Source organism: Chinchilla lanigera, unplaced genomic scaffold, assembly GCF_000276665.1.
Source record: "Chinchilla lanigera isolate Chin_1 unplaced genomic scaffold, ChiLan1.0 scaffold00065, whole genome shotgun sequence".
NCBI lineage: Eukaryota > Metazoa > Chordata > Mammalia > Rodentia > Chinchillidae > Chinchilla > Chinchilla lanigera.
Window position 1 is genome coordinate 12,176,181 of NW_004955466.1, and position 27,244 is coordinate 12,203,424.

Below are 27,244 nucleotides of genomic sequence, written 5' to 3' on the forward strand. Positions count from 1 at the left end.
GGTCAAATTTATTTTAAAATCAATGTCTGGGTTTTTGATTTTTAAGATAGAACTTTGCTGTATTGCCTAGGCTTGTCTGGAACTCTTGAATGCTGGGGTTGAGTGATCCTCAAGTAGCTGAGACTAAGGCATGTGCCACCATGCCCAATTCTTTGAAAATTAATTTTGAGTTCCATTAAACATCATTTTGGGCTTGTTAATTAATGGAAACTAATCTGATTTTGGCTGGCTTAGTTTGGAAACGATATCTTTATGATACTGTGTCTTCCTGAGGTGGTCATATGAGGTTTTGTGAAAGGTTAATGAGGTGAGAGCTGTAAAAGGTTAATCTAATAGCTAGAATTCAGTGAATACTCAGTAACTTAAATCCGTCATCATCTCTTCTCAATACTGGAATACCTTAAGATCCTCTCCTGAATAGTCAAAGGTTTATATAGTCAAGAAGGGAAAAAATCCATTATATTTCATTTTTAAATTAAAATTAAAATTTTTAATTATCACACAGCATTAAAGAATTTTAATGTTTCATGTCTTAAATTATACATTATGATTTGCAATTCATAATACAGAAAATTATAATTTGCAATTCATAATACAGAAAAAGGCTAATCACCCTAAAGACTTTTTAGAATAAGAAGAAAAAGTCAAATAATGTATTTTATAAATTGACAAAGGACACACACACAAAATACAAATTGTCCATCTACAGAAAAAAAGTGGTCATCCTCACTGATAGTAAAAGTTCACAGGAGTTCCATTTTTACTGATCAAAACTCTCATAGAAGTTTGGTGACACCTTGTTCGTTAAACCTTTGGGGAAATAGGCATTGTCATCCCTTCTAGTGGTAATATAAAAGAGTACCCTGCTGTAGAGGGAAATTTGGCAATATCCATTCAAATTAAAACATAGCCCTGTGATCAAGCAGGCCCACTTGTAGGAATTTATTCCATTGATAAATCTATATACATGTGCAATGACTTAAAAGAATTTGGTAACTGAGGAAGGGAAATAGATAGAAAGATCACAGCAGGAGACTTAATTTTCACTGTCATTATTTTTTACGTTGTAAATTTTGAACCATCCAGTGATTCACTATTCAACAAATTACCGTTAAAATGTTTCTGTTTTTCCTTCCCTAGTACTTGCCATCCCTCTGTGGTCTTTCTCTCTCCTCACCCCACCCTCACTTTTTCTTATCATTCCCTTGCTACATGCAGTTCCTTAGTGCTGAAGGGCTGGTTTTTGATGTCTTGCCAGCTGAAGATGCTGCTTTCCTGTCATGTGCTGGTCCTGGGTTTGTGGCTGGCTCTGCCCTTCAGCTGTGTCTGTTGAATCTTCCTGTCTGCACTGGAAGAGAGTACCTACTCTTCGGGGCCTGCTTCCGAGGTCCAGTGCTTCCTGCATGCTGGTCTTACCCTAGCAGCTGGATACTTAAGAGCCGGGGTACTCAAGGCTCCTTTCCTGTTATTTTGCCCATGCTTTTAATTTCTGTGTAGCATATGAATGCACTCACGTTATTGTTCCAAATTACTTTTAATTGGTGTTCATAAACACCATTTGACTTGTTTTCCTAACTTGTTTTAGACAAGAATATGTACTCCAGTGGCTACTCCACAGCCTACGCCTCCTTGCTCCCCTTTGGCACCTCCTGAAGAGTGCATGCTGGTGAAGACGCCTGATTCTTCTCCCTGTGGTTCATATCATGATGTTGCTTTTGTGATGAAAGAAATCTCTGCTAAAAATGGTAAAGACCTTATTTATTAAAATTTCATGACTTGTATTGTGTGATGCCCTCTCTCTCTCTAATTTTTTTTTTTTTGAGACAGGGTCTTGCTATGCATTTCATGCTGGCCTTGAACTCACTTTTTAGCCCAGGCTGACCTTGAACTCCCTCTGTGATCCTCCTGCCTCAGCCTCCTGGGTGCTGGGATTGTATAGGTGTGCACCGCCATGCCTGGAAAGATGCTTTATATATCATACATACTTGTTGCATACTAGGTGTAAGTCAGTGGTAGCAAACCTATTGCACTTGTGCCACAGCCAGGTATTTGTTACCACTGAAAGCTCTAGAAGGTTCCCCATCACTCGTTTAAGTCATTTCTCTCACAAGGAAAGCAAAGGGTTTGCTGCCACTTGTCTAGTGTGTGCTGCTATAACGGCATACCACAGAGTGGGTCATTTATTTTTTATTTTGTTTTACTTTATTTTATTTTACTTTATATTTTTTGTACCATGAATCAAACTCAGGACTCCGTGCTTGCCAGGTAGGCGCCGTGCCGCTGAGCCATATCCTAGGCCCTTAGCTTGGGTAATTTATATAGAAAAGAATTTACATCTTACAGCTCGAGTCTGGAAGTCCAGGATTGAGGGCCTGCACCTGGGGAGAGCCTTGTTGATCTGGCATCAGTAGGAGGACAGGAGCCTGCGAGTTGGAGACTCTTAGAGAGCCACTGAGACCTGAGACCCCAGGCCTCATGTCCTCATCTGACCCGGTTAGCTTGCAGCGGTCTTCCTCCAAATAGTATCACCATGGGGGTTAGGGGACACAGGAACCCATAGTGCCTCTTCTTAAAGTATATAATTTAAGACACGTGTAGGTGACTACATATGTGGTGGTATGAATAGTCCTGTCTTTTCAAGGTTATTTTCTTATACTTTACTAAAAATTAACTTAGGAATTTTCTCGTTATGGCCATCACTATGATCGTTATTATTGTTATTGCCGCTGCTTTATGTCAAAATAGCAAGTACTTTCTGAGCACTATGTTTTGCCTTTCTGTAGAGTAGCTACTGACTTTCATCTTTTTTCTTTCTTTTAAAAAAGAGAAATCTTTAGGAAATGATATGCCTGCCATCACACATGTTAATACTCCTGCAGTTACCCCAGCTGCCACACCTCCTCCAGCAGCAGCTCTTACGCCAAGTTTGTCAGAGATTTCCATTGATAAGTTGAAGATATCATGCCTGGAGCTTCCCAAGCCATGGGGGGATAGAGACCTCCCATTGGAGGAAGAGAACCCTCACTGTCTTCAAGAGGAACTTCCTTACCCAAGAGCACTGTAGGTGAAAACACAGTTGTCCTCTGTATCTGGGGATTTTGGATCTGGGACCTTCCCCCCAAATCCGTACTTACTGAAGTGCCTTATGTACAGTGGTACAATGTTTATGTATAATCTGCATAGTCCTTCCATATATTTTAGGTCATTTCAAATTACTTCCAATATGTAATTCAATGTAAATGCTCTGTAAAGAATCGTTATATTGTGTTGTTTAGGAAATAATGACAAGGTTTTTTTTTCACCAAATATTTTCCATCTGTAGTTGGAGGAATTATAGATGTGGAATCTGAATGTGGAGGGCCAACTCCATTCACTTTTAGTAACTGTACATTCCAATTTATGTGACACATTACAATAGAAACAAGAGACAAAGCTGTGCGTGGTGGTGCACATCTGTAATCCCAGCACTTGGGAGGCTGAGGCAGGAGGAACGCCACAAGTTCGAGGCCAGCCTGGACTACATAGTGAGTTCAAGGCCATCCTGGCTCAAAAAGACAAAAAAAAAAAAAAAACAAAAAGAAATGACAAACAATGATTTTTAAACCCTAACTATACTTTAGGAAGAAGTTTTATAAATTTTAAGTTTTTTAAAAATTTTAATCAAATTTATTTATATCTTTTTATTTTAAAAGGATTGAAACAGAGAAGAAAGACACTTATCAGATTGTTAATAAAATTAAAAGTGATTTTTCCCTAATGTAGCTCATCATTTACTATGATCAGTTAACTTTTAAATTACTATATATCCCATGTAGATTTACTTTTTAGCTAGGAGAGCTTTCAGGATGGTTTATGATTAATGCATAAAAACAGTTCTAGAAAAATGAGTCTTGGTAATTATAATAGTGTAGATCCTAGAAATACTTTGCTAGAGGAGATATAGTACCTGTTTTTTATCTAAAAATAGAGTCCTTCAGTGAGCTAGTAAATTTAGAATAACATCTTTACCTCCTCAGGGTGATGTCTGTGGCGAAGGACGAAGAACCTGAGAGTGTGGACTCTCCGGCTCAGCCTGCTCCTGCAGAACCGGTTCCCTTCACCCCGCTACCTGCGGGCACCGAGGCCCCTGCCTCCTTGCGGATGCCGAGCTCCAGCTCGTCCACACTGGAGAGCACACTGAGCATCACTGTCACCGACGCGGAGACTCTAGACAGGCCCATCTCAGAAGGGGAGGTTGTGTTCAGTTGCGGTCAAAGATTGGCTCCCAAGAGTGAGTCACCCTATATTACTTGGTTTCACTGTTAGATTATGATAATTCCCTTAGTGATATTTTCCTGTTTAAAGTGTTTTTACTTACTTGCAAAGATCTAATATGATATAGCAGAGAAAAGTGGGGCCTGTGCACATTAGTTAGCATTGGTTAGTTTTGGAAAGTACACCGCACTTCATAGCCCTGCCCTCTAGGGGTATTATTCATAGTTTGAGGTGCACCCTTCCAGGCTTCTTAAAGTGTGCATATGTAGACACCTAAATCCGAGGATGTACATTTGGATTTAAAATAGAATCTTCCTTCACATGCTGTTGGGAAACTACATCATTTTGAAAATGGCTGTATGGTCTCTGCAGCCAGTGCCTGAGGGGAGGGCTTCTAGATGGTTTTTCGTGTTCCCAGACTACACACAACTTTAATGAGCATCCTTCATGCACTTGCCTGATAACTCCTAGACAGCTGCCTAGATGTGGGATTGCTGAGTCAGACCAGGCACCTGTAAAATACTGTTACACTGCCAGCATGCTTTCTGAAATATTAATCAGCTTTTAATCAGTTTAAATAACATTAACAATATATAGGAATGCTGATTTCTCAATTTTATAGCTACAGTGCTATCTGTACAATTTTTAGAAGTTTCTGGTAGTGCCAGGTGTGGTGGCACACGCCTGTAATCCCAGCACTCTGGAAGCTGGAGGGTCACTGCAAGTTTGAGGCCAGCCTGGGCTACATAGTGAGTCCAAGGTCAGCCTGAAGGTACATAGTGAGACCCTGTCTCAAAAAGAAAAATTTGTTTCTACAAGCTGTTAGGTGAAAGAAAAATCTCATGTGTTTTAAACTGCATTTTTAAAAAAAACCCATGAGATTGAGTAGTTTGTGTATTATTTGTTTATGAACTGTGGCAGTATTTCTATTGCAGAAGATTAAATGTGGCTTTCTGGTCAGATTGCTTAGTAAGTTTGTTTTTATTTTTTTTCTCTAAATTTTTACTTTTTTATTTTAGTGTTAGGAGGTGGAGAGCTTTATCTGACAACCCTAAATGATAGCTTCTCCAGTACTCTGCACGATGCCCTGGAAATGGTAAGGAGTGACTGGCGTCAGCGTTGAATTCTCACAGGAAGGACGTCTTCGTGAACTTACTGCCACTGACCTTGTTTTTTCTCACTTGTTTGAGTTACAGACAAAACAGTTACTAAAATGTCCATGAAAGGATTTAGGGTTTCTTGTGTATTTCCTTGTGTTATCTCCTCATAGTAGTGAGAATGAAATTATTAATCTCTGAGGTTCCAGCTGTTGAAAAATAATACTTAATGTAATTAGGTATTGAACTCCATCGAAATGTAAACTGCCGCCTTGATACGCTGTCTGTATAATTTATACTCATTTTCATTTTTATTAATTTTTTGTTTTTTTTTTTCTGTCCCAGCTTGAACCCAGGGCTTTGCACATATGAGACCACCTCTCCAGTCCTTTAATATTTTGAGCAGAATCTTAGCAGTTTTTAACCAACGCTTCTATAATTTGTTTTTCCCTAACCATGATTATAATTCTTCGTGCTAATAAGCATGAAAATTCAGTGGCCTTAAACAGAAAAATTGAAATTGGATCCGGAGATACTAGTCCTTCTTCCTAGTTATTCTCTAGCACCACAGAAGAAAAAGATAGATGTTTTAAAATGTCATCTATTTATACAGACGTATATAATGTAAATATCCTATAGAAATGATAGTAAGATTTTCTTTTGAAACACTTAGGAACAGAAAGCTTTACTTCTGTATGTTTTCAAAAGCCTAAGCAAGTATCACCAACAACAGATGCTGAGCTAAGCAGTGCTGTTATTGTTGCTCTTTTTAAAAATGTTATTTCACAAATGAATAAGAAGATATTTCATAAGTTTTTGATTGATTTTATTTGAAGAGGATTCTTTTTCTTTTTGTCCTCTTTGCAGCATTAGGCATTAAACCCAGGAGGGCCTTTGATACGTCTCCAGCTCTTCCTCATTTTGAGACGGGCTTATTTCGTCACTTACCAGGCTTGCTTGACTTGCAGGGCCCCCACCTCCCCCGACTTTCAGAGTGCTGGGGTTAACAAGTGTGCACCACCATGCCTGGCTGCAGGGGTAATTTTTTAAAAACAGTAATTATTTATTGAGTTCATTGTAAAGAGAGGGCAGTCATTTTTTGTGAAATAACATGGGAAGAAGGTATAAATGGAATATTTTTATTTTCAGGGGTGCTGGAGCATTATATCAACACTTGGCCTAACGTGTGATTATCGCATTTTTATCCATTCTTAGAACTTCATCTGGTGGCAGTACATATTTATATTTAAATTTCCTTGTTTTCTTTTTTTTCCTTTGGTACTGGGGTTTGAACTCAGGACTTTGCGCTTGCCAGGCAGGCACTTATGCCACTGAGCTATATCCCCAGCCCCAATTTCTTGAAATAACTAAACTGAACTAGGACTAAATGATAACATTTCCTTTTTTAAATGTGAAATTTTCTAATTTTCATATTTTTATTGTAATTTTATTCTAATAGAATTTTTATTGTATTTTATTCTAATAGAAGCAAATACAAAAGTATAATCTGGAAAAGTCCAGAGTAACTTCAAGAAATGTACCATTAGTAGTTTATATATAGTTAAGGTATATGTAATCCAGCTAATAACTTTATTTTATTAAAGACAAAGTGAATACCGTGAGTGAATTTAAGGTCATGTTCATACTTGTTTGCATAGGTGAGTCCAGTGTGACTGTGAGGGGCAGAGAGTCCCTCATTTTTGGGACAGGTCTCTTGTTGAGGCACAGTGAACTTAGCCAGTGGAAGCTCTCGCTAGCCTGTTCCTCGCCAAGGGCGGGTATCAGCACAGAGGCAAGGGGGCGTTGAAGGCTGCGCCTGCCCTCACGTTCTTCTGCAGGTTTCATTTTTGTCTGTGACCCGGGTTGCACTATTCTGGGGTGTTCCCCGCATTGCCGTGCTGAGGTGTACTTACTTTGTGCACTGTTTAAACATGAAATGGGAAAGCTGAGACAAAATACCCAACACCAAAATTAAAGAAGGAAAGGTTTATTTAGCTCACAGTTTGTGGAGGTTTCAGTCTATAATCAGCTGGCTCCAAGGCAGAGTGGCACATGACACAGGGGTAACGGTCCAAGGCGGCACAAGACAGCAAAAGCAGCAAGAGCAAAAGTGGGGGAAAGCAGCGTCTTTCTCTCCTTATACTGTTGACTATCTGCCCACATCCACACCATCTCCTGCCCTCTTCTTCCACTGAAGCTCCAGGATTTTTTTGGTTTTTTGAGACAGGGTTTTGCTATGCAGTTCAGGCTGGTCTTGAATTTACTTTGTAGCACAGGCTGCCCTTGAAGTCATAGTGATCCTCCTGCCTCAGCCTCCGGAGTGCTAGGATTACAGGCGTGTGCTACCACACCCAGCTTGAATCTCCATTGTTAATGTTACCAAATTACTCTAAAGTGTTGTTTATATATGATGCAAATTTAGCACTTTTATTATACAAAGTGTATGTAAGAACTAAATGAAAATAAAGCCCTCACTTTCAGCTGGGTATTATGGCACATGCCTGTAATCCAGCCCTCTGGGAGACTGATGCAGGAGGGTTGTAAATTGAAGCTCAGCCTGGGCCATTTAGTGACTTTATGGAACTCTAAGCAGTGCTGGTATTCTCTCTAGTCTTTAAAACGTTGTGTCTCAAAAAGAAGCGGGGGAGCTGGGGATGTAACTTAGTGCAAAGGCCCTGGATTCAGTCTCTAGCGTGTGTATGCGCGCGCTCACACACACACACACGCACGCACACACACGCACACGCACACGCGCACTCATCTTCCTCACACACGCTCATCTTCCTTCCAAAAAATGGCTAACATAATTTGCTGTTTTTTTAATCATAATTGAGAAAAGTACAATCATTTGATAAAAGTTTTTGTGCATTAATTATCTTTACTTTTCTTTTAGGAAGATGACTCTCCCAGTGAAGGACAAGTAATCAGGATATCCCATAAAAAATTTCATGCAGATGCACTTCTTCCTCTTCTTGCTAAACAGAACCAGGAATTACTAGTTTCGCAGCAAGCAGTCTGTCACTCAGAGGTACTCTGTAACCGTAGTAATTATTTTTTGATAGATACAAATACAGGAAAAAAGAAAAATACTCCTGCTTTTAAATTTTTTTTTAAATTTATTTTTACATGTTTGCAGTACATAATGATTACATTCATTGTGGGGAATTGATACGTGTACATAACACATCCTGATTCTTTGTGTATCCGATACCTACTTTTAATTGAGGCATGCTGATGTTTCAGTTAAGAAGTCAATATTATAGCAAACAATTTTATCCTGGAATCATAGAAAAAAGTTTTCTTTTTCTTTTTTTTTCTTTCTTTTTTTGGTCCAAGTGTCTATTCATTTATTTATTCATTTGTTTGTAATAGTACATGTTTGTAGTGTGTAACATTTATATTCCGTTTGGGAAATTGGTACATGAACATACTGTATCTCACTTCCTTTTTTCAACCCCTTTCCCTCCCTTTCCTCCCCTGTAGAGTTGTATAACTAAAAATAAATTAGACCATCCATTCCAACCCACTTGTTCTACAGTTGAAAAAAACTGAAGCACGCTAATAATTTGTGAGGATCATTCATTCATTTATTCATTCATCCTGCAACCTTTTATTATTGAGTATCTATTGTATGATACACATAGCCTTGGAAAATATACAAACATGAATGAGACACAGCCTCTACCTTTAAGCAGTATTATAGGCACTGTGAAATATTTCTGATTTCCAGTGGAAGCACATCTGCCATCATTCTGCACATTGCCCCGAGTCTGCAGGGGATGTGTTGAATTGCAGCCAGTATTTTTTGGTTTAAAGCATGTTGGAGGGATTGGTGTTCCAAAAGAAGCAGTGGGTTAGGGGAGCCAGGGGGAGATAGAGGTGCATAGAGGAGAATTTGGGCAAATGGTGTAGAATTTTGAATGTTGAACCAAGGTGTTTTGATTTTTTTACAGTTGATAAACTCATGTTGGTTGAAATTAAACTCCTTTTAAATGAGAAATATAGGGCTGGCAGAGTGCATGCCTGGCATGCATGAGGCCCTCGGTTCAGTCTCTAGCTCTGAAGAAAGAAAAAAGAGGGGAGAGGTACACATAGCACCTTTTAGATACTGGAATTTTAATTCACTTCTTTTTTAAATTTTTTTTTTTTTTGGTACCAGGAATCGAACTCAGGACCTTGCACTTGCCAGGCAGGTGCTTGTGCTGCTGAGCTACATCTCCGGCCCTAATTCACTTCTTCACTAGTAAACATTCGTTATAGTATTTTTTTTTTTTTTTTTTTTTTTTTGTTTTTCTCTGGTACCGGGAACCGAACTCATGACCTTCCGCTTGCCAGGCAGGTGCTTTTGCCGCTGAGCTAAATCCCCAGCCCTTCGTTATAGTATTAACAAGTTACAAAATAGACTCGTGATTATGGCATATAAGTTTTAATATGGAAAGAAAACAGGTCTTAATTTTTTGTAGTTTTAGTTCATTTAGTATATATATAATAAAGAAACCTTTTTGTACTTTGTACTTTCTCAGGGAAAAGAACTTTATGAAATATGATTAAAATAGTCTTTTTCAATCTGTGTACTTAGAAAAAAATGTAATTATTCACATGGAGTAATCTTTATGCTATTTCAAGTATATTCTCATCAGTTATAAAATTCACACTGACAGCTTTAGGCAATTTTAAATCATGAAAAATGTATTTTCTGTTTTTCTGATTTTAAGCTGTATGAACAATATGTAATGCATGCCAGCATTTAGCATTTTAAATTATAGTAGAATTTTTCTTATACATTGTTAATTAGTTGGAGATTGAAGAAATAATAGCCAACTTTAGGAAAATAAGATATTAAAAATAAAGCCTAATGCTAGATGCCTTACTTTTAGACTTATCTTTTATGGTATATGTGGCATATAGCACTTGCTAAAATACTTTTCAAGTAGTTCATTATTCAAAGCAACTGCAGTGGTGCAGTATGGATCATGATATTCATCAGGTATCTCCTGTTTTGATTTGATTTTTTTTTTTCTTTTTTTCCTGTAGTACTGGGGTTTAAACCCCAGGCCCTGCACAGACTGGCCAGGCACTGTAGCATTGAGCTACATCCCAGTCTGTTTTCCCTTTAAAAAGTTTTGTTTTGTTTTGTTTTTTGAGACCGTCTTGCTGCATAGTCCAGGCTGGCCTTGAACTCACCGTGTAGCTCAGGCTGGCCTCGAACTCTTGATGACCCTCCTGTATCAGCCTCCCAAATGCTGGGATTACAGGCATGACCCACCATGCTTGGCTCCCTTTTTAAACTTTGCGACAAGGTGTTGCTCAGTTGTCCAGGCTGGCCTTGCAGCTGGGATTACAGGCATGTGCCACTACACTGGCTTGACTTGATTTTAATATAATGGCTTTAACAGTTGTTTCAACCTTTTGTAGGACTTGGAAAACAGTATGGGCGAACTTAGTGAAGGACAGAGGCCCAGGCTGACAGCAGCAGCAGAGCACATCTTACTGGGACAGTCCCTCTGTATGCAGCAGTGCATCGTCAATGAGGAGTCTGTGGGTCAGCCTTGCGATCCAAAGCCGTTGTTTCAACAATCTGACATAGTTTCAGGTATACACCAACCCTTTGTATCCCACCACGCTGTCTTTGAACTCTTCCTGTGCTGAAGGGGATGTATTTTGTTTTGTATTATAATCTATATTAGGGTTCCTGATCTGACTTGAGAAAAGTGTAACTATATTTAGATGAAAAATTTCTTTGTTACAAAGTAGTAAGTTTTTTTATGGTATACCTAACTGTGTTTTCCTAAGTGTGATTCATGCATCAGTGCGGGTACTTGTACTGTTGTGATACATGAGATAATTTTGGTAATATACATACACACATTGAAAAATTTGTAATGCAGATGCTTTTTTGTTTTTTTGAGATAGAGTCTCAGGCTGGCCTTGAATTCATAATCCTCCTGTCACAACCTCCCGGGTACTGAGACTGCAGGCATGTACCTAGTGTATAGGAGCCTTTATTTTAATATATACTAGAAAATATAACTAGCCTATCAAAACTGAGCTACCACCTTGTTTAGAACAAGGTTCACTTAGATAATACTGTAGAAAAATACTTTACAAAATTGTGTGATTTTCAGATGGCTGTGTTCAGTGACTATTGTAGAACTTAACTTTCTTTAACACTTTGGAAATGATAATAAAATAGAACACCTGTCATTAATATGTATATAGTTAATTCTTTTTTTTTTTTTGTACTGGGAATTGAACTCAGAGCCTCGTGCTTGCCAGGCAAGTACTTGTGCCATTGAGCTACATCCCCAGCCAGTTAATTCTTACTATCTGTGGTAGGTGAATTCTGTAAAGTCATCTCCAGTGTATTAGCAAATACTGAGCCATTGCTCCCAGGGGAGGTAGCGGGTTAGGTTCTTACAGTCTCTGGACATAGCACTGTTGTCAGTTGATCAGTACATAACCTGGTTTGACATGTGTTTCTGTTTGAAGATGTCTTACTTGATATGCAGTGTTGATTCACTTCTGAGTACACAACCACCAGCATTATAACCCATGCCTGAATGCAAGTTCTCAAACACACCTGTCTTTTCCACAGGGAATGTCACAGCCTTCTTACACTTAGGAGTGGGACAGAGTATCTCAGTGTTTTTATAACACACACACAGGGACATGCATATGCACACCAACCTCCACAGAAACCTGGCCTTCGATAGCTGTGCAGCCTTTGTTTATGTGTGAGAGCCGAAGTGAGGAGGCAGCGTGTGTGCCTCAGCTGGGAAAGGCACAGTAGGCAGTTCTACTTCTCCGCTCCGCACACATCCACACATTAACACCACTGCTGGTGTTAATCTTGGGCCTACAGACACGTTTTAGTGAGTAAATAAATTTACATGCGCATTTTGCAAATGAATGAGGCTTGACTATATTCTTATCTTTTCTTTCTTGAGATAGGGTCTGGCTTTGTAATTTAGGTTGGCCTTTGCCCGGAACTCACTATGTAACTAGGCTGGCCTCGAACTCACTGCCATCCCCCCTTAATCTCCCGTGCTGGGATCACTGGCATTTGCCACCATGACTGGCATCTTGACTATATTCTTACTAGTTTTTCCATGTTACTGCGTTCTGTTGAGTGAAAAGAAGCTTCCAGGTCTGTGCATTGTTGCCAGAAATTAGCAAAGGAAATGCCTGCAGTTGGAAAACACTGGAGGATTTAAAGGGTTAGTTTTATATTGACTGAATACTTTATATCATTTAGAATCGAGAGAGATTCAAGGCTTAATTTTCCATGGGAATAAATTATTTCTTGTTTTATGCATATGGAGAGAGTACTAATTGTTTCAAATTCTTTCCAATTAATAGGAATCAAATGGTATAAAATGTGACATATCATTAACTGTAGAGATTGCAGTTAAAAAGAATTTACACTAGGTGGCTCTCGCAGATCACTTGATACTTGGGAAGAGCTAGTTGTATACTTGTTAGATTATTACAGAATTAAACCCACAATGATGTAGCTTATCCAGTCCTTCCTTATATCTGCACCCAGCATATTACTTATGGTACAGTGTAATTTTGGATCATACTTTTTTTCTCTTTTAAAATCATTTTTTGCTAGGACTGTGCACATTTGCAATACAAAATGAATACATTTATCGTGGGGAGTTGATACATATACCTACAGCACCTTAGTCCTTTTTATTTTCTCTATAACTCCCCTCCCTGCCCTCTCCCACCATTCTTAGATCCCCTTCTCATCTGCAAGAGGAGTGTATTTTAATAGTAGATATAGTGTATTTAATTTAATTGGAAAAAATAATAAGTAACATAGCTTATATAGCCAGGCGTGGTTGTATGCCTGTAATCCCAGCACTTGGGAGGCTGAGGCAGCAAGAGCCTCACTCTTTGAGGCCAGCTTTGGCTACATAGTAAATTTAAGGCTAACCTGTACCACAAAGTGAGATCCTGCATTAAAAAAAAAAAGGTATAGCAGTATAGCAGAGTGGCTAAAATTTGGGCTTGCAGAATTTCACACTGGATTTGAATTCTAACTCTTGTATCTTGGATCAAGAAATTTAATAACTCTGAATTTAAATATCTTCATCTGTCAGGTGGGGATATTAATTATTGGTTGGTTGTTGCTGTGTAACAAATTACCCCAAAATATAGCAGGTGATGGCGACAAACCTTTATTAGATCTCATGCATCCCAGAGAGTGATGCGTCCCTTGCTGACCTGGCTGGGTGTTTCCTGGGGCTCCTCCTGGTTGGCGGGACAGAGGTCCTCTGAACGCCTTGCTGTTCCTGTTCCGAGCTGACTCCTGTGGCTGTGGGCAGTGGCCTCACTCTGCAGCACGTGGTCTCTCCGAGCATTTCCACCTTGCCTCTGCCCTGCCCCGCCTGTGTTCAGGAAGTGTCCTATTTGCATTCTGCGTTCCTTATCCTTCTCTCCATTCCTGAGGCTTTTAGGTTCAGTTGAGTAACAAAAAGATGCAGAATCACTTTGAGCAGTTGTCTTGGATACTCTAAAAAATGTAAGCTGGTACTTTGAGTGAGTTGTGAGGACCCTGGAAGGAACTACTACCAAATACAGCTCTTCATTCACTCAGAAAACTGCATTGAAGGCCTACTGTGTATGATGGCATTAGCAGTAAATTAGTCACTAGAGATGCAGAGCGGATAGACATCTGCTGTCAAGGGAGAGGACGAACTGGTGTGGGTGAGCTGGAAGACAGACGGAAGTTACAGTAAAGTGTGAGTAGTACAGCACACGCTGCTGTGATGGTGCAGGGAGGACTCAGTTGACATGTGAGGACATGGAGCTCAGAACGGATTCCCTATGTGAGCTGGTGAAAATCTGAATCTTGAAGGAATTATTCAGATGATGAATTATAAGAACATTCTAGTTTTTTTATTCACTTATTCATTCTAAAGACTTTCTGCTTTTTGAATACCTCCTATGCTCTCAGCGTATGTTTGGTGCTAGGAATATGAAACGTAATGAGGCCCTATCCTCAGTGAGTAGAGCTAGTAGAGGAGAAGGTGAAAATATGCAGTGAATTAACATTGTTCTTGTAAAGAAGTCCATGTAGAGAGGGGGAACAGTCAGTGGAAGCTGGAGAGGGCATTCAGGAAGGACTTCATTGGTGAGAGGATCCTACTTGGAGTGAGTCCTGAAAGACCAGTGAATGCTTGCTGTGTGGTAAGAGGAGAATATGCAGTGAGACACTGTTGAGACAGAATACCCACCCAAAGTTAAATAGGAGAAGGTTTATTTAGCTCACAGTTTGTAGAGGGTTTGGTCCATAATCTGTTGGCTCCAGGGCAGGGTGGCTTGGCAGGGTGGCTGGTCCCATGGCACGGAGACATGGCAGAGGGGCATCACAGAGGAGAAGAGTTCATGGTGCCCACAAAATGGCAAAAGCAACAAGGGCAGAAGGGACCAACCTCTTTCTGTCCCTTGTATTATATACAGGCTACCCGCCCAAAGGCAGGTGTAGCACTCACACCTTTAATCGTACCCAGAACAAGGACGGTTCAATCAGTGGACTGATTTACTAATCACACACCAGCCCCTTCTGAAAAGCCCGTCCCTGCATGACTGCATGAGGCTTTGGAGGGACATCCAGACACAAATCATAACCACAGGTGACAGATTCGAGAAATAGCAAGATGTAAGAACTTGTCAGAGGTTAGGACACAGTGATCCTAAACTCTGGTTGCAGCAGTGAGCAGACACCAGGTCATGAAAAATCCTGCGTGATCTATCAAGGAAAGAGTCAGCTTTTTTGAACTGCTATACATTTCTATCTTGTAAAGAGGTTGAATATTGTTTACTGAAATGGTTGGGACCCAAGTGTTTCAGGTTTTAGTTTTTTTTTTTTTTTAATTTTAGAATACTTGCTTGTATGTCTCATGAGAGACCCAAGTCTGAACTCACAGTTCATTTATGTTTCCTGTCTGTCTCATACATATACCGGATATCAGTTGTTCGTGCTGTGTTCAGTACATCTGTGTACTGACTGAAGCTTGTCACGTGAGGACAGACCTGAAGACTTCTGCCTGTGGTGTCATGCAGGTGCTCACACGGTTTCAGGCTTTGGATCTCACATTTTTGGATTAGAGATGCTCAAGCTGTACTTACTATGTTTTCATGCCTTTTCCCCCTAATACAAGCTTTATACCTGCAGTCTCCTAGTTTTCTTGCAAGATTTGAATTGTTTAGTATATATTTATATTTATTCTATCTGGAATTTATCTAGTAAATAGCATACACAGAAATCGAATTTGATTCTCTTCCAGATAAATAGCCAGTTGTGTATTAGCCAATTTATATATTAAATTCTCATAGACATAGGGATATTTTTCTGGATTCTTTATTGTAAATATTCAAGATTATTGATCTAAAACATTTATTAGACTGGTTTGACTTTTAAGAAACATTTTGCTATATCATAGGGAAAATCTCCTCCCTTTTTTTTCATTGTCATACTTGGTAATTCTCAGACAGTTTTTTCATATAAACTCAAAATTCAGTCCAAGTAAAGATCACTCAAATTGGAATTATACTAGTTTATATACTAGAATAATTATATTTGTTCATATCTTATTCTAAAATTTTTCAAATTTGTTTAAAATATTTCAGTAATTTTTGCCTTTCAAGAAGAATTCATATTTTTCTTCGTATGAGTTCTATGCCTTTCTTAATAATTGTAATATTTTAGTTTTGATTTCCATAGTAGATTTGCCACATTTCCACTTGCTTATTGCTATGATAAGGAGAAAAAATAGTCCTATTTGTTTGTTTATCTTGTATCCAATTATAGAACTGAATTCTTGTATTAATGCTAACAGAGTTTCTGAAATCTCTTGGAGTTTTTAGATATGTACCTTAGGATCAGTAAAGTGAGTTTTTTTGCTTGCCATTATAGGGATTGAACCTTGGGCCTTCTGCCTGCTAGGCCAATTCTCTGTTGCTGTTACACTGCCAGCCTTGCTTAGCCTCTCAAGTAGCAAGGATTGCACGTGTGTGCCACTGCACCTGGCCAGCAAAAAGAGTTTTTAGAGTCTTTTTCCCCTTCAACAGATGTGCTCGTTCTTCTCTCCTAATTTCCTTGTCAGTCATAGGAAAATTTGGACAGCTGACAGCGGAATAGAAAAAGGCATATCAGAATGTAAAGGAGTAAAAAAAAAAAAAAAAAAAAAAGGGGGGGGGCTGGGGATTTAGCTCAGCGGCAAAAGCGCCTGCCTGGCAAGCGCAAGGTCGTGAGTTCGGTTCCCAGTACCGGAGAAAAACCAAAAAAAAAATGTAAGGGAGTAAATCAAAGTCCTGGAGCATTAGTTACTCTAAACTGCCGATATTACCATTATTTAAATTAATCTTATGTTACATGAGATAATCAAGTAGTTCTGGTAAACTATTTTGTATAGATTGAATACTAAAGAATTAAAACTCAGTGGATTTATTTTGCTGCATATAACCCCCCTTTAAAGCTAGATCAACATGAAAAATGAGAGTATGATTATATGCTATACCTAGAAATTGTCAGTTGTGTGATTGCCTTTAAATGTAAAATATCTGTGGTGTCTCTAAAATATTTTATTAAAACAATTTAGCTTACAAGTAACTGGTTTATTTCTGTTGGTTAAAATGAGATATATGTTCTGTTCTTCTGTGTTTAAAAGGTAGCCATGAATTCAGAACTACAGAATTTTTAAGAAATATTTTAGGGAGAACATGAAATAGAGTTGGAAGTGGGAATTGGAAGATGCAGGTTTTAATTCCTTTGTTCCTTGTACTAGCCTTCTAATTTTTTCCTTTTGTTTTGCTGTGTGTGTGTGTGTGTGTGTGTGTGTGTGTGTGTGTTTGTGTGAGATCAAACCTAAGGCCTCACACATGCTAGGCAAATGCTTTACCACTCAGCCATCTCCCCAGTGTACTTTCTGATTTTTAAATATAGTAGTCACCTAACTTCACTGAAGTTCAGTTTTTTCAGTGGAAAACAGTTTATAATACCACCTGACCTAGCTTATAGAGTGACTGTCAAGTTCAAATTAAATAAGATAGTGTATGTATGTGAAAGTGCTTGGAATAAACATACACAGCAGTGTTACTATTAGATACATAGAAATCTCTACTTGTTTTCTTTTTATGGAATTGATTGAGATGCCATTTAGATGAGGAAAGGAAGAGCCTGACAATTGAAGAAAAATATCTACAGAACAGGGCTAAGCAATAGCAGCTCTTCCTAGCCAGGAAGTAGCCCTTTTCTTTAAGACTACATTTCAGATAGAAAGTATTATCGTGACTCTTGTGACAGAAAGGCAAGCTGGAGGACTGGGCTGTGGTGTGTAGCAAATGCGTGGGAGGGACTGCATGGGGGACTTGGTGATGGAGCTTGACTTAGAGTCTCCCATGGCATGTTCTATGAGCTTTGGTTTTAATGTCAACAAAGGCTTGATACCAAAGTGTTTTTGGCTAAAGTACACTGCTCTTTCTAGTACAGCAAATGAGAAATATTGGTAGCTTTAGTTAATTACTTATTCTTTTTTAGGGTAATCAGTTTATTTTAGTTTCTGCTCACATGTTTGCTGGCAGGTGGGATTTATGAAGATTCCTGTGCTAGTCATGGCCCGATGAGTTTGGGAGAGTTGGAGTTGCAGACAAATTCCAACACTGTTCTTCCCACAGCCCTGCTGAAGACCCAAGGGAGTGGTGCTTGTTTACTGGAAGCAGCTGAAGATGTTTTTCAGGTACCAAATTCAGAGCATTTTCACTTTACTAAAATAAGAGTTTTAACAGTATTGCCTTTTCACTGATACACTATCTAAAACAGTCTTTGGAGTCAGTCAGTCTCAGATCATGCCTCCTTTCTTCACTGACTCAATTCTGAATGTGAATCTTAGCTCAGCCAGTGTACAGCCATGCCCTTGGGAGAAGGTATATGCAAATAATATCCAGTACAACTAAGACTTGCATCCAGAATATAATGTATAAAGAACTCTCAGGGCTGGGCCTGGAGGTGCACACCTGTAATCCCAGCATGGTGAGGCTGAGGCAGGAGGATCACCACAAGTTCAAGACCAGCCTGGCCTACATAGTGAGTTCAAGGCCACCCTGAACTACACAGCAAGACCTTGTCTCAAAAAACAAAGCAAGACAAAACAAATCCTCATAACTGAATACTGAGAAAACAAACAGTCCAAATAGAAGATGAAAACAGATTTGAACAAATACTTCATCCGAGAAGATAGATGAGTGCCAATAAGTACAAGAAGATTCTCAGTTTGTCACACCTGCACATGCCGGTAATCCAGCTCAGAGTCCGAGACAGGAGAATTGCTGTAAGTTGAAGACCTTATCTCAAAAAACAAAACAAAACACCAGAAGAAGATTCTCAGCATTGTTAGTCACTAGGAAAATGACAATCAAATCATAGTGAGATACTACTGTACATTCATTAGAAACCTAAAATTTAAAAGACTGTCACATCAAGTGCTTGTATTAGCAAGGTGTAGAGCAACTGAACTCTGAGACTTGCCACTGGAAATGTAAAATGATCCAACCACTTCGGAAACAGCCTAGCTATTTCTTAAAAATAAAAGACACAACTAACACATTTACTCATGCAGTTTATTCCTAATTCCCCAGGAGAAATGCAAACATGTCTACACAGTCATGTATATGAATATTCATAGCAACTTTATATTTGTAGTAGCCAAAAACTGGAAACAATGCAAATGCTCTACTGGTGAATGGACAAATCATGTTATATCCTGTAAAATGGAATACTGCTCAGTAATAAAAATGCATGAACGATTGATACAACAACACAGTTAATTCTTGCAAAAAAGTTGAGTCAAAGAAATTGGACTCCCCTCCCCCCAAATACATATTCTGTGATTCCATTTATATAAAATTCTAGAAAATACAAACTAATCTATAGTGACAAAAAGCATTTCAAATCATTGGTGGGGATGATGGGAGACGAAGTGGAGGGGGGAAGAGAAAGTAAATCCAGAGGGGCATGAGAAAACTCGGGGTGGATGAATGCATCCCATTACATCACCCTGAGGATGGCGATAGTTCCATATGCACGTGTCAGAACTGAGCAGCTGTACGTTTCAAATGTACACAGTTCATTATCTTGTCACTTACATCTCAGTAAAGATTGCTTGCCTTTAATGGTTGGCCTGTTTTAACTAAAACTTGTAAAGTGGTTCCATAAGAGTGGATCTCAAAAAACAATTTTGTTAGATTTCTTTAACTAAGATTTCTTGTTAATTTCTTTAATAATGATAACACACTTATGTACAATGCTAACAGGGGCTGGGGATTTAGCTCAGCGGCAAAGTGCCTGCCTGGCAAGCGCAAGGTCATGAGTTTGGTTCCCGGTACCGGAGAAAAACCAAAACCAAAAAAAAAAAAAAAAAATTAAAAAAAAAAAAAATTTACAATGCTAACTTTGCTAGATCCTAATTTTTTATGTTTTAACTCATTTAATCCTTATGACAACCTAATGAAGTATTTGTTCTTATTTTCCCCATTTTGTGAGTGAGGAAATCAACGTTCAGTCACTTGCTCAAGGCCAAAACTAGAGAGTGGCTTAGCCAGCTTTGACTCAGGCCTTGGCTCCAGGGCCAGCTCATGTTCTCTGCAGCAAGGATGCAAACGAGCGGAGAGGCTCTGAGTCAGCAGTCAGAGCCAGAGACAGCAAACAGATTGCGTCAAGTGTCCCATCTCTGAGATGCTTGGATTTCAGATTTTAAAAGAGCATTTACATATACTTATTCAGATGCTTGGAGATAGGACCCAAGTCCAGACGCAGAGTTTGTTTCCTGTACACCTTCGACACATAGTCTAAAGGGAATTTTATATATTTAGTGTGCCTATATTTTAGTTGTCACCTGTCACATCAGGTCAAGTGGAGAATTTTCCAGTACTCAAAAAGTTTGGCATTTTGGAGCATTTCAGAGTTTGTAGCTTTGAAGTAGAGATGTTCAACTTGCAGCACCTGTCTTACAAGTACACACTAAAATAGTATTCCCTTTAGAGACAAACCTATTATGACTAGTAACTACATTTGAAAAGCCAGTTGAGGCTTGTTGTGTGTTAGCTCTGTAACCCAAAGCTTTTCACGTCCACCTCTCCAAGAAGTGCTGTACCTGTGAGAGCTGGAGATACACCTGTGAGTCCCTGTAGACAGAGGTTTCAGATGTCCTGCTTATATTTGTTGATAAGGGTCAAGAACTATTTTTTTAAAAGTTCCCGTTAACGTATATCTGATGGCTACTTTTAGAACTCATTCATAACAAAGCACATAAAATAAGAAAGGAAAGAAAGAAAATGACTATAGTCATCACAGTTTGTGATGCTGTTGTGAAGAAATTTGTGACTTGTAACCTCTGGGTGCAGTTAATTATAGGCAAGGAAAAAAGATGATAGTGGCTATGGTAGAGCATGTGTTTCTTTTTTTTTTTTTTTCTTTTTCTTTTTTCCAAGACAAGATTCTCACTATACTGCAGGCTGGCCTTGAACTCATCTTGTACCCTAGGCTGGCCTTGAACTCACAGTGATCCTCCTGCCTCAGCCTCCCGAGTGCTGGGATTATAGGCCCCACACCCGGTGAGCATTCATTTCTTGAATAGCGAATGGAGGATAACAATGCCTTCTCATATACAAGAGAATTAAATTATGTTAGTATATATAAAAGCTCTGAAAATTCCAATGCATTATGTAAATTTTCATTTTATACAAAAATGTTATGGAGAGGGACTTATAGCAGAATTGTTTGTATCTAAGTCTATCGCGTATATACATCTAGAATAGTTTGATTTATAAGTAGGTCTGAATTCTCTAATAAAAGAAATGACTTAAATATTTGAAACTTGTATACATTATAAAATATTTTAAATTTCCTTGTAATCATTTGAAAGTTTTTCCAATCATTTAAAAAATTGTCATGGTAATTTTAAAAAATTGTATTCCACCAACCATTTATAATTTCTTTTTTTTTTTTTTATTTTAAAGATAAAAGGAGGGAAACATTAACAGACATACAACATTTTACAACATATCACAAGCACAATACAGACAACACAGAGTTACAAACAAAGTGGTAGGGAATTAACAATGGTGGTTGTATTACATATTGATATCTTCAAAGTGGCTTCTCATGAAAACAGATATAGACATGCAATACTGGTCAACCAAAGACTCATTGACAGTTTCTTTCAGCATAGAAATAGAAGACAGAAGAACAACCATGTTAACTATCCTGTATATACATACATACAAAATTTCTCCTTCTTTCCCTTCTCTTTTCCCACATCCCAGAAGCCCTTTACTCTTCATTGGTTTCCTATCATTTCACAGTGTCTATCATACCTCCGAGTTTAAATTAACTCTTTCAAGTTTTACACTAGTGACACAATGCGGTGCTTGCACATGTATGTTTGATTTATTTCACTTATGAGTATGGTCTCTAGTTGTGACCATTTAAATATAAAGGCCTCGAGTTTATCTTTCTTTATAGCTGAGTAATATTCCATTATATAAAAGTACCACAATTTTCTTATCCAATTCTCATCCACCAACCATTTATAGGTAGAACTGCTAATCAATAGCCAGATTACAAGGCAGTTTGAAAGCAATCATATTATTAAAATTTTATGTAATAATGACAACCACCTGAATAATTTTATTTAATTTTTTAAGCTTAAAAATCAGTAATATGACTTTGTGTCTTATATTCTTCAGAATCAACAAAACCAAGACCAGAATGTTAAGCAAGTTGAGCACAAGCCAGTACAAAGTCGTTTAATATGTGTACGAAATATATCTGATATTTCACCTTCACGAGGTAAGACTTTTCATAGTAAATAATATAATAGTTTGATACTTGTCCTGGTATTGAACAAATACATAATCAGAATTTTTTCACATTTTTTATTAGTGCATATTGGTTATACAGATTAATAGGTTTTATTTTGAAAGATTCCTCCATGTACCTAACAAACTTTGATTATTTTAACCCTTATCACCCTGTTGCCTCATTTTCTCCTCCTAGTTTCATGTTCTGGCGGGATCAGTACTTATATTCCAGTCATATCCATCTCCCGTATTACCTGTCACCCACTATTTAAACAATTTCTACTGGTGTCATGTTTGTAGTATATAATTATTACATTCATTGTGTGGAGTTGGTACATGTACATGATACATTGTAATTCTTTTTTATATACCCTTCCCCTCCATAGCCTGTCCATCTTTTAGTCCATTTTCCTTTTGCAAAAGATCTATCTCCCTGTTTTCTATTATCTATCTTTTATTTTGCTCTTTAATTAATTTATATTTTGTATTTCTATACAAGAGAAATCATGTAGTATTTAAGCTTGTATGTCTGATTTATTTTAACACTGTGCTCTCAAATTGCATCCATTTTCTACATATAACTCAAGTTTATCCTTCTTTATGGCAGAGTTATATTCCACTATGTAGAAATACCACATTTTTTAAATTCGTGTATTGATGAATATATAGACTGCTTCCGAGATTTAGCTATTATGAGTTGTGGTGCTATAAATATGGGTGTGTGTGTATCTCTGTAAATGATGTCTTTAACTCTTTCAGGAAGATACCTAGAAGGAGAATAGCTGAATTTAATGGAATTTCTAGTTTTAATTTTTAAGGAAGACCCATACTGATTTCCATAGTGGTTGTACTACTTTATATTCATAGGCCAATAATGCAGAAGAATTCATTTTTTTCCCTCAAGCCTCTCCAACATTTCTTATTTGATTTCTTGATGATGGCCATTCTTTCTGGAGTAACATGGTATCTGTGTTATATGTCTGAGATCAGAGACATGGAACATTTTTTCCTGTATTATTGGCTACTTATAGTTCTGAGAAGTGTTTATTCATTTCAGTTGCCAGTTTTTTGAGTGGGTCTTTTATTTTGGTGGCTTTAATTTTTTTGAGTTCTTTATATATTCTAGATAGTAGTCCTTTGTCTCAGAAATAACTGGCAAAAATTTTTCCCTGTTCTACAGGTTGTCTCTTCACTGTGCTGGTTGTTTCCGTTGCTGTGCAGAAGCTTTTTAATTTCATGTAATTCTGTTTGTTGATTTCTTGTGCAGTTGAGATTGTGTTCAGAAAGTCCTTGGCTACTATGCCTATGTCTTCAACAGTTTTACCTATTTTATCTCCAGCAGATTGTTTCTACTTTAATATTTGGATTCTTGATCCATTTTGATTTTAGTTTAGTATATGGGGAGAGATGCCCTTGTTACCTGCCCTTACACCTGTTTGTAATGAGAGTTCTTACTTTTGTGTACATTCTCCATTGTCTCATTTTTTTCTCACATTTTTGTTGATTTTGATGAAGAATTTTGTATTTTACAAAGAAACATTTTTATAATTGATTTTTAAAATCCTTAGCGTTTTTTCTTAATGTTACCTTTTGGTTCTTATATACATTAAATGTCAGTCTTTTTTTGTGTGCCTAGATCTATATGTATATCATTGCTCTCTGAAGTTACACCATGCTTCAGGCAAGAATTGTGGCTGTTAACTTCCTAACAGCTGTTCATGCTTGCGGAGTGACATTGATCAACAACTGTAACTTCAAAAACAAATAATTCTCATATTACATGTTACTATAGGAGTGAACTTTTCTATACTAGTGTGTTACCAAAGTTGTATAATCTCACAGTCAGCATTAAGACATTTTGATACTGTCTTCATGCTTCTGCAAGGCTGTTGGCTTTGTGTTTCTTTTGCCTTCTTGCTTTTTAGTTCTTTATATCTCATATACCCTAAGTTCTAAAATTTGGCAGTAGAAATTAAGATTTCTTTTGTTTAAAAACTTTTCACAAATCAGAAAGAAATATTAAGACTATTTTGGTAGTAAAGTGGGTTTTTGGGGTTGTTTTTTACTTTAAAAGCTGATTTTAATTTTTGAATAATGATGGAATGAATGCATGTTATTGAGTACTATCGTTAATTGCAAATGTAACTGTGGACAAATGAAGGAGAAGTGCTCACGGTGGTTACTGAGATTACGCCTGGCTGGAGATAGGGCTGAACGGAAGAGTGCTGCTTCGCATGTGCGTTTGAGCCTTTGCCTCTCACACACACCAAGATCATGCTGTGTAGTTTAACTCTTCCATTTTTCCCCTCTTCTCTTGTTACTCTAACTTTTCAGAACCTTGCCTTCTTGTCTTTTTTTTAACCTAAGCACAGTACATTAATGTTAAATTATATCTTAGAATCCTATGTGAAGTTGCCTATAAATGTTTCCTCTTGGTGATTTAAAAATTAATCATGATAGTATATAGATATGAGAAAATAAATGTTCCTAAGATAATATGACTAGATGTTCACTTAGTGTTACCATCCATGGTCAGTTATAGTTCATTTAGTTTGATTTTTTTAAAAATTTTCTTAAAATTATGAATGCATTAGCTTATAGAAAAATACCTGTGGTAAGATTTCGAGACTAAAAGTCTCTCTCTAGGAGTCACGTTGTTTTGATTTTTGCATACACAGAAATGGCCACAGGATGGCATTAGATAATTTTTGTTCACATATGACAATGCTGTTAAGTAACATCCAGTTGACATTTAGTAAGTCAATAAAAATTGTAAGAAAAATGTAAGAAATCCAAGGTGTTGCCTAGTAGGAGAGAGTTTTATTTAGGAAAGGCTTAGAACATGCTTGAAATTTTTTGTATTAAATCTATCACAAAAGTTAAAGCAGACGTATTTCAGCCTTGATTAAAGCACAGTGAGTTGAAACTCACTCAGTGAGTTGTAAAAAAGTTCATTTTAAACAGAAGCCAAGTCTTTCTATAACTGATACACATCATCATGTATGAGTATTTCTTGAATGAAATGATTGCCTTGGCAAATGCAGTTAATTATGACTTTTTTCCCATAAATTTTGTGGGTTTCAGTTGGTTTTTCTCCGGTACCGGGAACCGAACTCACGACCTTGCACATGCCAGGCAAGCGCTTTTGCCGCTGAGCTAAATCCCCAGCCCCCAGTTTTTTTTTCTTTGATGAAATTCTGAGACATTGCCAAATGTTTCAGAGAACAGGAGAGTCAGAGTGCCAAAATAATCCTCTGCGGCTCTCGGTACTGTGGGTGACCTCAAAGCAGTTCAGTCCTGTCCCTTCTCAGAGGCCTTGGAGATAAGGAAACTCATGCTACCACACAGGAGTGAAAACCCACATCTTTCCTGGGAGATAAATGGTTCTAAGAATACTTGAGCCCCAAATTATGGCTATTTCAGGGGGAAGTTTCACATACTTCACTTGGAAGTGTTTGATGCCTTAATATGTACATATAAAGAAATCAAGTGGCTTACTGCAGTAGCGGTTCTGCCCATGATCATCCTTTAAAACTGAAGATATGGCAGGATATGGAATCCAGCACCACACTCTGAGAAAGCTGTAAAAATTGTGCATTTTATGATTACTTTTAAATTTTAATGTAAAAGAGAGAAATTTAGTTGATCTTTTTTTTTTTTTTTTGGTGGTACTGGGGATCAAACTCAAGACCTTGCGCTTGCCAGGCAGGCGCTTATACTACTGAGCTATATCACCAGCCCTGAGCTGATTGTTCTTAAAGATGGTATTTTGGAGTGTAAGACCCTGTCATTTGGTATTGACTTCATTGGGTATATGTTGAACCACATAATACCACTGACTCTACGTCCTTGTCTTGGTTACTCTTCTCATTGCTGGGACAAAATACCCGACACCCAAATTAAAGAGGTTTATTTAGCTCACAGGTTTTGGAGGTTTCAGTCCATAATCAGCTGGCACCAAGGTAGAGTGGTATGTGGCAGAGGGCAACCGTTCATGGTGGCAGAAGCTAGCAAAAGCAATAGAGAGCAACAAGGGAGGAACAGAAGCAAGCCTCTTTCCTTTCCTTACGTTGTTTGTAGGCTATCCGCCCCAGGGCAGGTGTAGCACTCACACCCATAATCCCAGCATTGTACCATGGATCAATCAAAAACTGTGGAAACCCGCCCCATGACGGCCTGAGGCTTTGGAGGGGGACATCTAGACACAAACCATAACAGTCCTGATTAATATGTCTAAGAATTTTATAGTGAAATCAACTTTAAAATGTGATTTTCATTTCTATTTTTTCCATTCTGCTTCGTAAGTTAACTTTTACAACATCTTTTTCTGTACAAGTTAAATTTCTTTATAGAAACAAGAGATTAATTTGAAACTCATTTATGTGTTCTGAACCCAGAAATAATTAAATTCTAAAGGTGATGTGCTGCTTCACTCATGGGCTGCTTTTATTTTTAAAAATGTTTTTCCTTGTTTAGGTTTTTTAAAAAAATACTAAGGCTATCACAATAAATAATAATTAGAAAGTCAAGCTGGGTGTGGTGCTGCATACCTGTAATCCTACCACTTGGGAGACTGAGACAGGAGGATCGCTGTGAGTTTGAGGCCAACCTGGACTACATACTGAGTTCAAGGCCAGCGTGCACTACATGTGGAGACCCTGTCTCAAAACAAACAAACAAAAAAGTGAAAGTCAAACATACTATTTGTATACTATAGTCAGTAGGGAAAAACTAGGTGGTGTGTTTTATGGTTAAAGTCTAGGGCAGATTAAGTTGTCAGAGTTGCTTGAAAGTCACAGTATTCTTCAGTTTTCTTATTGTAGATTTTCTTACGTTGTTCAGAAAATATATATCCAGTTGCTTAAATTTGTAGATGTAATTGCAATAATTTGTCAGAGTCCGTTTACATTTTTGTGGGAAGCATTCTCGTGGGCTGCTTCTTGGCGTCGTGTCCTGAATGCAGTGTTCAGCCACCTCAGCATCTTTCCTGTCTCGCATGCTTTGATTATGATATGTGGGAATTA

General features: G+C 37.9%; 1 protein-coding gene across 3 annotated transcripts in view; it reads left to right on the forward strand.

Moving 5' to 3' along the window:
* Positions 1-27,244, forward strand: part of Kiaa0586 (KIAA0586 ortholog) — a 115,433-nt gene that overhangs the window by 50,622 nt on the left and 37,567 nt on the right. For 2 of the 3 annotated variants that reach the window (XM_013521976.1, XM_013521975.1), the window contains exons 22-29: positions 1,586-1,745; positions 2,826-3,060; positions 4,017-4,270; positions 5,274-5,350; positions 8,245-8,379; positions 10,767-10,944; positions 17,946-18,100; positions 22,107-22,209. In XM_013521976.1, coding sequence (XP_013377430.1) covers positions 1,586-1,745; positions 2,826-3,060; positions 4,017-4,270; positions 5,274-5,350; positions 8,245-8,379; positions 10,767-10,944; positions 17,946-18,100; positions 22,107-22,209 — 1,297 coding nt within the window. The remainder of the gene's footprint in view (positions 1-1,585; positions 1,746-2,825; positions 3,061-4,016; positions 4,271-5,273; positions 5,351-8,244; positions 8,380-10,766; positions 10,945-17,945; positions 18,101-22,106; positions 22,210-27,244) is intronic. The other variant, XM_005399217.2, reaches the window with a different exon arrangement.